At 37.6% G+C, this 16348-nt stretch overlaps 1 protein-coding gene across 11 annotated transcripts in view; it reads right to left on the reverse strand.

The window, feature by feature from the left end:
• Window positions 1-16348, reverse strand: part of LOC111863191 (alpha-1,2-mannosyltransferase ALG9) — a 32671-nt gene that overhangs the window by 4001 nt on the left and 12322 nt on the right. For 3 of the 11 annotated variants that reach the window (XM_023849271.2, XM_033750957.1, XM_023849270.2), the window contains exons 8-13: window positions 15244-15360; window positions 14840-15047; window positions 12299-12440; window positions 10733-10862; window positions 5487-5617; window positions 2393-2525 (exon numbers count right to left, since the gene is read on the reverse strand). In XM_023849271.2, coding sequence (XP_023705039.1) covers window positions 2393-2525; window positions 5487-5617; window positions 10733-10862; window positions 12299-12440; window positions 14840-15047; window positions 15244-15360 — 861 coding nt within the window. The other 8 variants (XM_023849272.2, XM_023849269.2, XM_023849266.2 and 5 more) reach the window with 5 other exon arrangements.

Consider the following 16348-nt stretch of genomic DNA (forward strand, 5'->3'; position numbering starts at 1 on the left):
GTCTGCAATAAAAATAAGCAGATCCTGTGAACAACCTAAAAGATTGAAACACATAGACATCAAATACCATTTTGTCCAAGAAAGGTACAGGATGGATTTGTTAAAATAATCTACATAAACACTGCCAATCAGTTAGCAGATATTCTTACAAAACCTTTGGGTAAAATTAAGCTTGAAACACTCAGGGGAAGAATGTTTGTTTCACAGTAAAATTTTGGTTTGTTATTAGATTTAAACTTTGTGAATAATTTCTTTTGATTTTTAAATGTTTAGAAATTGTTCATCAAAGTTCTATATTTTGATTGAAGGGGGGTGTTATAGTATTAATAACAATCAAAAATCACTTTTGTATTAATTTTGTTATAGTTTGAATGTTGGCACCTTATATCTCCATATTGTGTAGAGGGCGCTCTTTTCCATTCTTATTTTATTTATTTATTTTTTTTTTCTGACAGTCTTACAAAAAAGGAAGGGCACTGTGAATTAGTGATAGCGGTGAGAGTCTGACGCTGCCTGAGAGTTTTTGTGTTCAACCTTCTTGTGATAAAAAGGGACATTACCCTGTCTCATTCTTTGTGATTTTCTCTATAATTATTACTGTGGTTAAACTGATAAATTGAACTGACAATGTTATTTATTTATACTGCTTCCATTGTCTCAAAATAAATAAATTATCATCATCATCTCATCCTCAGGGGTTGTCAAGATAATGTATTTTTAAAATCATCAGGTTCCTTTGCCACATCCTGTATAAGGATGAAGTACATATAAAAATAAATTAAGTAATCAATGCAGCAGAATGCTTATTAGAACCTGAACTAAATTTTCACATATCCAACACAAGATGGACACATACTCAATGAATCACCTGGCTCATTGTGCTTTACAAATCCTGCAGAAAATGAATAATGAATTCTGTGACAGCTGCAGAAAATAACTTTAGTTCACACAAATAAAATTCTGGTACCGAATTTGTTCACAACCACTGTGACGTGGTCTTTGTGTAAAACATATATGCTGATGAGCAACACAATTTCATTGATTGAATGCTTATTATAACAAATGTGAGGCAGGCTGACAAAAAACCACAAACACTGTTCACAACAGATTGTTAAATCTATTTTTTTCCAATATTCCAAATTTACCACTCAATTTTTTTTTTGCATCATTCTTGTTTCTCATGTAAGTGAAATTAAATAAGACCTGAAACAATGGAAAATATTAAGATATTTCATAGATCTGGCTATACACTGTTTCCGGAAATAAACTCTGTATCACATGTACCAAAGATAACATGAAAAAACAAAATTAGCCTCAAACATGTAGACGAGCACTTAGCAATATCCTCTCCTCTCCTCCAACATGCACACAATTTCTTCTTTCTTCTTTAGTATCTGCATGCATAATTTATTCTGGATGCAAAATTAAAATCTGATTAGCATTACTTCTGATCCTACAAAGAACAAAGATTTTAATTCATTTCACATGATTCTGTCCCCCAAAAAAATTAATGTACTAACCTGAAGGATAAGGTTAAGTAGACCTTAAAGAAAGGACAGAAAGATTCTGAAAAGTACACTCTTCCTAGATGTAACACTGTGTAGTCCAGCAGAAGTTCACTGAAACCTCAAAGGAATCTACTGTCTCTATCTTCAGTGGCAAAAATTACACTAAGTAAGTATCCAGCCAGAAGCAGGCAACAAGATTTTCTATAATTGTTACCCCACTCTATGGTAATGGCAGTGATCATATGTCAGTGACGAAATCTTAATTTATACAGATTAGATGATTATAATGCAAACACAGAATCCATATGAAAACACTCCAACCTTCAATGACATTCAAATAAAACTGACATTGCTTATTCATCAGAGCTTCACCTGATGAAGGTGGCATTTACATTCATACCTTACCTTACCTCACATTACTGGAGATAACATGTCTTTTATAATTACTGACAATATAAAGTAATGAGGGACCAACTCTGTAGTCTATTGGTCAGAGTTCCTGGCTACATATCCAGAGGTCCAGGTTCTATTCCCAGTGCTACCAGATTTTCTGAGTGGGTATGGAACAGGGTCCACTCAGCTTCATGAAGATAACTGAGGAGCTATTTCAAAGAAATAGCGGCTCCAGTCTAGAAAACCGAAATTAATGGCCATGGGGATTCGTTGCACTGCTGACATGACACCCTCTATCTGCTAAAGTTGGCACTAGCTTCACTGACAAGCGGCAGTCACTTAGTCGGTTGGTATAGTTCACTTGCAGACTAAAACCACAGAGTTTTATACAGTAATGCAGCTAATAATGAAGAGCATCTGAAACAGTCACTGCCTCCATATATCCACACAGTTTCAAGCAACAGGAATATATGCTAATGAACATACCTCACCTATCTTGTTGGTAAAGGGACTTCCTTCTTCCCCCACTTAAATCTGGTTGATTGGAGAAGATTATATGGAGCATAGGTGCAAAACTTGCTTGAAACACCTGGAATGTAGAAAGCTCGGAAAAATCTGTGAGACCTGAAATAGTGACAAAGTTGCACAGACACTGTACTAAATTGGTCTCAAAGTGATATTTTTAATTGTTTACACATAATTTGAATATAAGCCAGTTTTACATATTATAAATGTGATAGGCATCCATGTGATTTTAATTGCTAAAATACAATTTAAACATTTGTCAGATTTACACACCATAAAATACACTTTATGTCCCAAGTCTGTTGTGTATCCTGGTACCGCTTATTGTCAATACAAAGTTTCCATTTTCTTCTGTACAATGACAGGTTCAATCTGTAAGTTCCTTTAATGATATGAAAGTGAATATCTGAGAAAATCTCATAATCATGACTCTCATGCCATGCCATGACTATTTCTTATGAGCCAAAAAAGTCTTAAAATCTTACTTTATATACATATAGTTTGTAGTGTGATCAATTACACAGACAATGGAGGAAATCCCATAATGAGAAGCTTCATTATTTACATTTCAATCATGGAAGGTACACAGAACTGCATATGTAGTGAAGATGGAACATGAAACCCACACAAAATACTGGTAAAAAACCTCTTTGAAAGAATCAACCTTACACAAAAAATGGCCATAAGTATGTCCCCTCACATGCGTATATGTGGGACAGTGTAGTAATGTTAGAATGGATTCAACAAAACTGCAAAGGCAGATAATAAAGGAATTATCCAGACATGAGGAAGAGGAGACCAGAGCAACAGCAGAAGAAGAAATCTAAACATGCACAGGGAGATTATTTGAAGGCCTGCTGCAAATTGTTCAACCGGTCCAGGAGGACAGACACACACTACTCATGTCAACTTTACCATGTGAATTCGACTAGTGCCATAGTCTACAGCCCTGTAGCCTATATACATTACAGTTGCTCTTCAAGGTCACCCTAGTAAATCTCTGACCAGTTACTGTCAAGTCAGCTTATGCATTATGCGCCTGTTGACTATAATCCCAAGCCAGCTGCATTGCTTCATGTATCAAAATGCCATTTAACACTTTGCGGACCGGATGCATGATATCATGCTTTTCGCTTTTAAACATGGCGGACCGGTCGCATGATATCATGATTTTTGGACATGTTAGGTTGTAACACACTACACAACTGCAATGAATACTGTGTAATAAATCTTCGGAATGTATGCTAGGTATTCAGTAACTTGACCTGGCTGGCTAGGGTCGCTACTCCAAAAGAAAATAAACTTTGCCCCTTCCAGCTGTTTATGTACCAGGCAGGAAGTTAGTAGAGGGGAATATGTTTCAAGGACAAAAGTGGTTGAAGGCAAGCGATCTCTCTGACTTGTTTTCCGATGAGCTATCTGACCTGCCTTGTGGAGGAGTGACTCACAGAGTGGAAGTGACAGGGGTCAACAAAGAATTGTGGCCACAGATAATAAAGTGAAAGTTGCCTTGTGGCTTATAAATTGTTCCATTTTCAATTCATTTTTGGTTTACAAAAATCTAAACCCTGATTCAAAATTGAAATACAAAGCATTTCTGATGAATGTGGCAAAGGCTTGGGCTACAGACCAGAGGGTGGCAGCAGAACCAGAGTCAGACAGACTTAGTGTGACCTAACCCATCAACTCCTACCCCACACAGGCCTCATGTGGACACCCCTGGGCGACTCTCGGGTGATATGCGGAAACATTACCTCGTGAAAATTGTGAAGAGTGAACACTCCAAGGAGAAGCATCCTTCTAGGCAATGCCGTGTTTGTGCAGTTCACAAAAAAGGACTATGACTGTCTACATTTGCAAGTGTGTAATGCCACTTCACAAAGGGGAATGTTTCCAGAAATATCACATTCTCAAGCTCTTCTAAGAGCACTGGTAAACGTTCTCCAAAAATTTTAGTTCATAAAATTAATTAGGAGATTTTATATTAATTTTTAAAGTAAACAGTGCACAATGATAACAAATGCAAAGAAACCAGTGTTAGGCTTGAACATTCCCCTAGATAACCTCTTACACACCTTGCACAGGAGACTGGGGTTTAAACTCACTGGTTTCCAGTTTAAAGTCTGCTGTTTTTTCTAGAAAGTAACTTCAGCAAATGAATGTGAACATTTTACAGAGATGTAAGGAATGGAAGTGTAACAAGAGGGACCATTTCTGGCATCTACTGTGATCTGGGTGGGTTCTATCTGTGATCTGTTGGCTATGGGCTTGTTAACTGTGCTGCAGGTCTGAATACATGTGGAAAGAGTTGATGCAAAGAACCTGTGACTCTTCCACTGGACCAGCTAAGTTATGTGCAGAAGGCTCTCAGATAATAAATAAACTATCATATGAATGTAAATAAAAATTTAAATAAAGTCATGTAAAATTAGCATTACAGGGAATAATGTTATATTTTAGCGTCTTGTTGCACTGATTTAAGTCCATGATTTATTTAATCCGTCTTGCAGTGCATACACTCATTTATCTCCTTCTCTCCCTCGCACTACATGTTTCGGCATAATAATGCCATCTTCAGGTGCTTACTTATCCACGTCAAACCAGTTCATTGCATGCCATGTTCACACATTAAAATAACTAAAATATGTATCTATCATATACATTGTCAAACGTTAAAAATATTAAAATTGTTCAGGATACCACATCGCTACGTCGCCCCTCACTACGTCAGTCACGCCCATTCTCCTTTGTTGGAGCACTCCTTCACTATCTTGTGTGTTGTGCTTTTGTTGTGTCATGCTCCTGCGACTGCGTGTGTTATACTGTTGGGCTTCCTGGGTATGTCGGCATTATTATGCCGAAACATGTAGTGCGAGGGAGAGAAGGAGATAAATGAGTGTATGCACTGCAAGACGGATTAAATAAATCATGGACTTACAGGGAATACATGAACACAACACAATATTTTAAAACCAATGTCATTTGAAGGTTAATATAATCCCATTCTCCAAAATGGAGAACTTTCACTGTTATGTTGAACTGAATTGGATACAAACTCACCTTGCTGCATCTAGGAATGGAATTGATTTAATTATGGTCCATTGGTCAGTCTGTTGGGCATAGTTGGGCTCAAAATCAGTAGTTACACCTAAATCCAGGTCCACTAGGAAATGGCAGCGCTCTATATCGAACTACAGAAATAAAAGATACTTTAGTTTCAGTAGATTGATCACAATTTTACCAAATTAATTTCCTTGTATAATTTATAGGAAGGAAATACAAGATTATTTTTGTATCGCATAACTGTCTCCCCTTTGCCTACACACAATATCCATCAATTTTTATGGTGCATTCTGCCTTACATTTCCACTCTCCTACCAAGAGAACCAATGGATAGATCCAATACTGTACTAAAAACAAGGTTTACATAATTATGAACAGAACATTTTTATGGCTATTGGAATCACTGATATTACTTTCTTAATTCTGCACTGTTTACATTGCGTTCTCCATGTTACATGCGTCCCTTGCAGGTTCTCAGGTTGTGAATGAAGAAGCCCTCTGGATATGAAGGGCAGCTGAAAATATATTGTATAACCAGATGCAGACAGTCAACAAGGAGTTGTCCTCCAGCCTGTTATGAGATAATACACAGGTACTTGGAAGATCCTGTGAATGTGGGAATGAAACTTCAGCTGGTTTTACTCCATGGAGCTGGTCAGTCACATTGTACTACTCCTTCCCCTTCACAATCCCAACAGATGGACCAACCACCCACCTCTGTAGTGCAACTAGTAGCCAGGGAAGGCAACTCAAGTGTCCTAAAACAATATGCTTCATTTGTTCAAGTACCAACCATATGCTTATCTTCTTTATTGCATGTTCTCATTAACTGACTGCAAAGGAGGAAAAAATAATGAATGAATGTATAAGGGGTGGGCCTTCTTGGCCCTTGCACCATGACTGGTCTATTGTGCTTTAAAAAAATAATGGAACTCTTCATCCTGAAGTTCAAAAATAATAATAACCATCATCCGAACACAATAATGAAAAGTAAAAATTATCATCATGGCAATGCTGTATGGCTGTGTCAGCATTATATAAACATTTTGTATGGAAGTTGTGCTGACAATATGACATAGCTTGGTAGAAGCACAAAGAAGAGGAACAGATATCAAGTTTTGAGAAAATCAATAAATAGTGTTCCTATATACCAGTTTGTGTGGAGATGAAATAGCAGTAAATGTTTTAAAACTCCATGACTAGTAAATGTAATTCTAATATGACCACATTAATATTACAACTTTAAACAAGATACCACAGTTCGTCTGAAGGGTTGCTGTGGGGCTGAACAGAGAGGGACCACAACAGACCACTGATGGTCATGGTGCAAGGACTGGTCACCACTCATTCATTCACTCATGAATATCGTAGTGTGCAGACCCGTTACTAGGTAGCAACTGTGAAACAAATGGGTTCCTATGGCAATGAGTTCACACACAACAATAGAGGAACTGTTGGAAACAGTGTTTTCTACATGGCCCATGCCAAAGAGTTATATAACAAGGACACCAGCCAGGCTGTAGTCAGCTGTAAGTCAGTCTGTGAAGAGAAGAGGAGGAGGTTCGTGTGAGATGGCTGCCAGCCTGGGAGTTAGTCAATTTGAGCAAGAGTTCGGAGTCGCGGAGTATTAGCCAGCGAGCATCAAAGTGAGCAAAGAAGCTGAAGAATCTCCGCTGTTACAAGCCATTACCAGGGAACGAGTAATGGAAACTGTAACAGACAGAGAACACTAGTCTGCATGCAACAGTGTGTAGATTAGTGACAGCATTATAATTACTTGTAGTTACAAGTAATGTAGATACTATAGGGTTCTGACGATGGGGTATAACACACAGAAATACTGGGTTTTTGGACTTTATCCATCGTCCGGATTCTAAATACCTAAATAAAAACAGAACGTTTTGGAAACTGGATCTGTTTCCATCCTCAGGTGAGGGAAGACACCTATTTTTATTGAAGGGAGTCTTTACAGAGAAGGCTTTGGGGATGATGTCTTGAGATTTTCATCTCCTGAGGAAAGTTATATGATTGAGGGTTTTAGCTAACTGAATTTTCAGCCATTCTAATTTTCTAAAGGAATGATATATACCGGGTCCATATCGATTGTACAAGTAGATAATATAGGGTTCTGACAATGGTGTATAACACACAGTGATACTGGGTTTTTGGACTTTATCCATCATCTGGATGTGTCTTCCCTCACCTGAGGATGGAAACAGATCCAGTTTCTGAAACATTGTGTTTTTTTTCCTTAGTTATTCAGAATCTGGACAATGGATAAAGTCTGAAAACCCAGTATCTCTTTACAAGTAATGGGTTCAAGTGTTCAATAAATCGAGTCACCAATCCAAACCCTGTCTACAGTCATTCATTACAGTATGTGACAATATTATACAGGAGAAAAACAATGCAATTGTCTCAAAGTGCTAGAAAGGGGACAACCAATAAACAAGTAAATATAGTAAGTGCACTGAAATAACTGTGTTCCTGATAAGAATTTCTGAGTGATCCAAATTTTATGCTCAAATATGTTTCAAAATAAATAACAACTTCAAATTTATCCCACCATGAACACAAATTATGACTGAACTACAGCATGCAGCATAGTCAGGTACAATAAATATATTTTTCCAAGCATCATACCACTTAAAACAATTATGATAAATATGTCAGTGCTAGAGGCTCTACATTTATCTTTGGGTATGATAACTCTGAGACTCATATAAAGTTGCTGTACTCCTTCTGCAGCTCAATGATGACAATGTTATACAACATCTTCAAAATGGTGATATTTGGTCAGTAAGTACAGTTACATTCTCATCTGCTACATAAAGCTTCATTAAGAATCACTTATGAACAGTACTGTAGTGGAGGGTGGTTGTATATGCCATACAGCCTCTGCTCTGGTCAAACTTGTAGGACACATCCTCTGATTTTTTGAACAGATAACATATACCCTAGCCTTATGAAAAATTATGCAGGTGGGGGGGGGAACAGCTAATTCCTTCTTCTTTTCTGGTTAATTTGGTAACTTACAGCAAACTTCCTTACTCATTTTTTGTTTTATTCAAGGTCCCAAATAAAGAAACTGCACCTGTAATTCTTGAAAATCTGTGGACCAAGAGGAGTTTTAATATTTCTCTGTTTTGATCAGACTGAAAATAATTACTGAATATATTATTTTTTAATTTTGTGTACATTTCACTAAAATAATTTTAAAAAATTCTAAGTATGCTCATGTTTCCTCATTCTATCATAACATTACAGTCACGCAAAGACAAGTGAGACCCCCCTTCAAAATTTTACCTTATACCATATACTCTCTAGGGGGACAGTTTTGTCCATGGTTCATTTAATGATCCTTTCAGTACTGAAATTATATATCATCTGGTCATAGGATGATAGCTGAATAATGAATTATAAAGGATTCTAAAGGAAAAAAGTCATGTGAAAAATAAACAATCTGCTACCAAGATTCCCGGTTCGACGTAACATGTCAATCCATATAATGACTTGTGCTTTTTTTTTTTTTTTAATACAGGTATCAAAAGTTCCAGCACAGTAGGACAGGGATAGCATTTCCTGAACTGCATAGCCTACTGTATTTTTAGGAGGTGAATTAACATTCCATTTTAAGCTTCCAGGACCCTTTCATGGTTTAAAGAACATACTCTATATTACCAGTAAAAGTATTCATACTATTTCATTTCGATAATGTATGGGATATTTCATCATCATTGACACTTTAAAATTTGTGTAACTTCTTTGTTATGGAATAGAACTTAGTGAAACTTTTAAAGATTATTCTACACACATGGTAAATTTGTTTGTTACAATGAAACATGTTCCATATAATGTTCCCAAAGACCATACAATTTCTGTAAATGAAGAACAAAATTGTTCAGACCCTTGATTAGAGTATCTGTAGAAATGACTTTAATCTCTGTTTGGATGGAAGTTTTTGGTTCTGGAATGGTGTGCAGACTTTTCTGAAGCACCCTATCCTTCAAGTACCCCCACAGAAAATAATCACAAGGGTTTAAGTGTGTTTACAGCACTTTCTCCCTTAAAACAACATAACGAAAGCAAAGTATAGCACTGCTGGTATGAGGTCCGGTACCAATCCTGCTGAAACCAGAGTGAATTCACCAGAATGACATATCCCTTCAGGAAAGGGAAAAAATCATCATTCTGCAGACTGAAATACACATCAGAAGAGATTGTACTGTAGATGATCATGGGTCCAAATATTCCAACAATAATTTAACTCTCTCTGGATGCAGTGGGTTAGCAACAGCAGGTCTTAGATTCTCCGAGGCCCCAAATCAAATATTTTGCTTGTTAACGTAACAATCAAAGTGGAAGTGGGCTTCATCAGAGAGCCATGCAACATTCAACACAGCTGCATTGTTCTTCAGTGGCACTCTGTTCTCCCTCACAAAAGCATAACAACTCACAATTCCACCTTATGACAATGGCTGACTTGGCTGTATTGTGTATGGAAGCAACAAGAAGCGCTCATGACAGACTGTCCATGCAGTGGTGGTTGAGACCCAATCTATTGTGCTATATGTTGCAAACTTTTTCTTGGACTTCTTGTTATTGCTTTCTGAGATGGACTGACTTCTTCCATCCAAACTGATGCTGTACGTCTCCTTGCACATTTATCACACACACTTCCTGTTTCTTCAGACTGTTTAACATCTGGCAGACAGTGTCGCTCAATGGTGAAACACAAAGAGAAAACTCTTGACAGTACTCTCTCTCCATAGCAACAGAAGAACCACCAGAAGAGTAAAAGCTTTTCATAATAAACATTTTCTGATCCATCATATACAACGATTCAATCTTGTTACATAGTTCAGCAATGGTAACAGCAATAAGCAAATTTCCAACATGTGTAGAATGATCTGTAAAAGCTTCACACAACTGCATTTAATAATAAAGAAGTTACACAAATTTTAAAATGTCAGATGATAAAGTGAAACATTCTGATTTTGTTTCACTTTGCAACAAAATATTTCATCAGACGCAACTCCAAAATTAAATACACGTCAGTAAAATTAAGTATGCAATATTGATAAACTGTGCAATGAAATCCAGCCATCAGCCCCATTTGCAAACACTAAAACATCTGCCAGAAGTGTCCTTAGTCATGGGAAAGGCTTTGCTTCTTTTGTGGCTAATACAAAAAGAAGACAGCCCTGGTGGTCTGCAGCTATTAAAATACACATCAAACTCACGTATCTACTGGTCTCTTCCCTGTTTTCATTGTTCATATATGGAGGTATAATTGATGTTGCATTTGGCAGAGAGCTGTATGGTTGTGGTAACTGCCCACGAAACTCAGATTTCAGAAATTGCAACTGCCACCTGAAACATAATATAACCATGAAGGTATGTTACATTGTGTAGTTTGGTCATCTTTGACACAGAAGATGGTGGCAGCATGTTCCTACCAAAATGTCAGTAAACTTCTTAATTACTTATGCAGCTGAGCCCTTCTTGAGGAGAAGCCAAACCTGCAGCTACTCAAGAATTTCCCAGCATTTTATGGAACCCCAAGATTCATTACCGTGTTCACAAGAGCCCTCCACTGGTCCCTATCCTGAGTCAGTTCTACCAGACTATATGGCATGTTTGCAACATGATGATAACTGTTTCCATTAAACCTATTAGAAACACTGGAAAAGTATACAGGCACTTCTAGCCTGGGCAAGATGAAACTTAGAGGTCAATTTCCATGGCAAAATTTCATCACACCAAAACCTTGTAATCATAGAGTGTCAATATGAAACACCAATTTAAAGTGTCAGCATGTCCAATACATGGTAATAAATGAAATGACAATTTCATGATCGTAAAGTTAGCAGAAGAGGTAAGGTTTTGTTCATTTTGTTAATTAAAATTATATGTTTCATTGCAATGTTAAATTCTCTTTTTATATAAACATGAAATACAATCATTTCACTGTAATAAATATTGGGTCATTCCTGCATATACACTTGCTACTCTTGTCATCTTGCTGTGGAAGCTGGTGGCTAGAAATGTGTCTAAGTGGGAGAGTAAAAAACTAAGAGATGGTTAACATTCTCCCATATAAATGCTCAAAAATTCATCTCTGTAAATTGTCATACCTGGATGTAGACCTCAAAAGCATATGAGCATTTTCCTATTTCTTTACAGCATCTATTTACAATCTTCACATCTTGCCAGATCTTATGATATATGACAGTTTCCTTCTGGACACTGAGTCTAATTTCTAAGTTATTAACATACAATAATGTACAATATAGTGTCTGTGCACGTGCACGCAGACATGAGTGCAAAAGAGAGAGACAGAGAGAAACAAGAGATACAATCTGAAGTTAACACACTCAATTTGAGGTTTTCACAGTGGTAACTATTAAGAGTACTATCATCAGGGAAATTATGCCATGTGGTTCAGTAGAAATTCACCATCAATTCAAGGTAATGTACTGCCTCCACTTTGAAGTTGTAGGGTAAGCCAAACAAGCAATAACAAGAAGCAAGCAGCACTTTGCCTGAATATGATATAACTGCTTATATGATTACTCTGCTTACACATTCATCCATTAAACCTCTGGAATGTCAGTACATGACCTCAATATTTATATGTTTATGGCATTTCTTCCACTGTGCAAATTTCATTAACAGGACATTACATATATTGCAGGACATATTTTATATGCAATGAATTCATACTGTTTTCAGCGACAATACTGTACAACTCACTTCTAATAAAGTCAAAAGTTTAAGGGTCTGTAGAATATAAATTTGTGACTCACCTATTATCAGGCAGAAAGAAACTTGACGGGAAACGATACCATTCTTTGCCGATACATATGTTAACAGTTTGTTCTGTTGGCAAGTGCCTCTCTGTAGTCAAATGATTCAGCTCCATAAATAAATCCAAGGGTGCATGATAACCTGCAATACATATGTTTAACTGTCCAAGTGTGTATGTGTAATTTGTTTAAAATATTATGCATCTAAAATAATTAACTTCACATATATAGTTTATAAATTTACTTTACTATAGACCTGAGCATATCACTATCATGGAGCATGCTATATGCATACTTCAGAACTAATGCCAGCCACATTCATACAAGAGTATAAGCTTGATATAATGGTGGTATATCAATTCATTACTATCAAGAAGTTAAATTATATACTGCAAACATAATTTATAACTTGATACTCATGCTTTTGGAGATCACAGGTAATATTATGATAATAATGACCTAGTATCCTTGTATAAAGGAAAAAAAAAGGTAAAGCTGCTCCTGTACTTAACTAAGTAAGCACTACACCATGAAGGCATATAGGGGAGTTGATGTAGAGACCCATGTTTTCTTGACTTCAGCACTAGTTGGAGGGGAGTGGTTAGCTTAACGCCCTGGCCACTTTAAGTGGACTGCAACACACGGTCTTAGCTCACAACAGAGCAGTGTAGCAGTTTGCACACACTGAGACACCTGAGGATGGCCATTAATGGCCAAAACATGTTGTGTTAAGTGTTAAATGGTGAATAAACAATTGTTGCATTGAAGAAAGTCGTCTTCTGGGTTTAGGCACCGTGTATTCTTCGTTTTGGCCTAAACCCAGAAGACGACTTTCTTCACTGTCATCGCCGTGAAAACCTCAAAACTTACAAATTGTTGCATTGTTCGCGGACTGGGGATACATAGACATTTAATTAAAGATTTGCAAACAGGATGCTGAAATACAGATTTATATACTGCATTTGTGGTTGAAACATATCTAGATAAAGGGCAGAGACTGTGATTAAATGCTAAAGTTCCTTCCTTTGTCTTTGTCCTCTTGATGGTAGTGAAGCCATTATCAGCAGTCACAGCAACGTTATCTCCATTCTTCAAGGATACTTGACTCATTACATTCCTGTTGATCATAAAATCAGCAGAAAGTTGCAAATTCCAGGGCAGAGAGAGAGAGCCAGCTGACAAAGCATCTTTGTATATCTTCACTCTATTCTTCTTAGGAGCTGCTGATGACATCACATCATGCCATTCCAATGAATCTTGCACATATGTGATGTAGGGTGGTTCAGATGCTGAGACAGCTTCCAGCTTCACTCTCAAAGTTTTGTTATCCTTACAATGGGGACCAACCATCTCTGTGGTCTAGTGGTCAGCGTTCTTGGCTACAGATCCAGAGGTCCAGGTTCGATTCCCGGCGCTACCAGATTCTTTCTGAGAAGTAGTGGGTCTGGAACGGGGCCCACTCAGCCTCGTGATGATAACTGATGCACTGTTTCACGGAAATAGCGGCTCTAGTCTAGAAAACAGAAATTAACGACCGTAGGGATTTGTTGCACTGACCATGTGACACCCTCTATCCGCAGAAGTTGGCACTAAACTTCACCGACAAGCGGCAGTCGCTCGGCCAGTACAGTTCACTTGAGGACTAAAATCACAGAGGTTTTTTTTTTACAATGGGGGCAAATTTTCTCAGATAATTTGAGAGCCAATTCAGTGAAGCTTTCCATCATATACTTGGTGCAAACACTATTTCAGTGAACATTCTCAGGCTGGGCACTGAATGAATCACTGTCCTTTACTGGTGGAAGAATGAGGTCTCTATCAGAGGACACACTTCTTGCCAATCTCAAATGTCGAAGCAGATCTGAGAGAACAAATGGAGGTGTTTTCATCCCTGCCAGACTGCAGTTGCTCTACACATAGACTCACCACTCACCATGTATAAAGTATAGTCTATGTCAGATTTGAGGCTTTCACGGCGGTGACTATGAAGAAANTACATAGACTCACCACTCACCATGTATAAAGTATAGTCTATGTCGCTCACCTGAAGACATGAAAGATGAAACCTTGCAGAGCAAGGCCCACTGTAATGCAGAAAATTGTTTCCAAAAAAAAAAACTTTTTTACAAACATTGGTAGCAGACATAGATCAGGAGAATCAAAGCTGCAACAACAGCTCCCAGAAAAATGCACTCTACCACAATAACTTGACACTACCTAATGTTGCAACATGCTACAGAGCTCAGAACAAACACATACGCTCAGCTGAATGGCTGGGAGAGTAATAATATGTACATAATAACTAAATAAAATAATACACTAATAATAATTTGACATGACTGCCTTTCACCATCTTTTATTTTCCTAAAAACATTATACTATAAAGATAAATATTTAATATTTTCCAAACATCTATCTCCACGCAAATTTCAAGTACTTACTAATGTTGATTCCAGCTTACAGGTTTATACAACTGTCATGCAAGTATGTCAGTGTTGGAATTAAATGCTGTACAATTACTTGTAATATATAATATCTCACCAATATAGAGAGCAAGTATCCTTGAAACACTCAGCAGAGAACAGACAAGAACTGCCACTACCATAATTGGGGCGGTGTGAGTCAAGTAATGAGTTCCTCTTTCCACGTCTCGTATACAAAAACGGAACCACAATTTCTGAATGGAATCCACTGTGATAGCACCACACAAACAGATCAGAGGGTACACTGGGAACATGAAACGTTCCTCCTAGAAAGAGGATTAGGTTAATGTTAAATTTTGGTGATGTCAATCTACATTTCACATGTAATAACAACACATACATTCAAAACTTTCCTGAATGGAATTAGAGCTTCATTTTGGAGGTCATTTAAAATGCTACTCACCATCAGTCTACCAATAAATTACAATATAATCACAGGATTGACAGCATACTGAAACACACCTTGTGTGGTTGAGTAAAGAACACAGTACCCCACAGGTAGAGAGGCATGAGGGATAACCAATAAGGCAAACAGGCAGGATTACGTGGTTTTGAAGGCACCAGCCATGCCACAATAATCTGCAACATACAATCTATATTAATGAATGTGTATCTTGCAAATTATTTGTCTATTAATTTTTATACTTCTGTAATACAAAAACACCAACTCACTCTTAGCTGTTAATCAGCCCTTCATGCACTTGCAGGCTTATAAATAATGGCCAAAGAATGATTCACTCCATGAAGCAGAGTCCATTTTAAGAAGCTAACAGTTGCTCAGGAAGTCAAGAAATGCCATCCTCTTTCCGTAATACAAAGGTTCATTACTTTGTTCAAAACAGTAAGCCCCTTGTCCCTATTCTGAGCTTCATAAATCCAGTTCCCAAACTCCCACCTTATTTCTGGTGCTATGCTCTATGACTGCATTTACCCAGTCATTCCTACCAAGCACTGACCATACCTGCTACCCTCCCCTGCTCTTGATCTTTCACTGTATCTACTAGAGGAACATAACGACTCAACGTGAGAATAAAGTCACTTGTAACTGTAAAGGAAAGCTATCCCTGTAACAGGCCATGGAGGTCCAAAGGGTTGTGAGGCATTGTGGCTCCCACGTCTTCTAAACAATCAGCTCACAAACAGAAATGAGATTGTCAGCCTTATGCACTGGCCACCTCTTACCCCCAGAAAGATTCCTGGTACTCATTTCTTTTAAAGGCTGTGTTGATCCCAGGTAGATAGTGTAGCTGGAACCATTACGTAAATAGAAAAATCCAATGACTTCATTGGGAATTGAATCAGGGACCCTTTGGCTTGTAGCATAATGTCTCAACCAAATGCGCAACTGCTGTAACTGTACATAATGGGTATGTATTCAGATTATCCATTCACAGCAGCTGAGGTCCATAGCAACGTACAATGTAGTTAGTTACCAGGCCCTGAACACCAATATGTGATCCTACTCTTCAACCCTGAAGAATCAGGCAATACATTCATCCAAAACACCTGTAAACATACTTCAAAATATATGGCATAACATACCGCAAGATCTTCACAGTCATTGCTA

The sequence above is a fragment of the Cryptotermes secundus genome, unplaced genomic scaffold (assembly GCF_002891405.2).
Source record: "Cryptotermes secundus unplaced genomic scaffold, Csec_1.0 scaffold517, whole genome shotgun sequence".
Lineage (NCBI taxonomy): Eukaryota > Metazoa > Arthropoda > Insecta > Blattodea > Kalotermitidae > Cryptotermes > Cryptotermes secundus.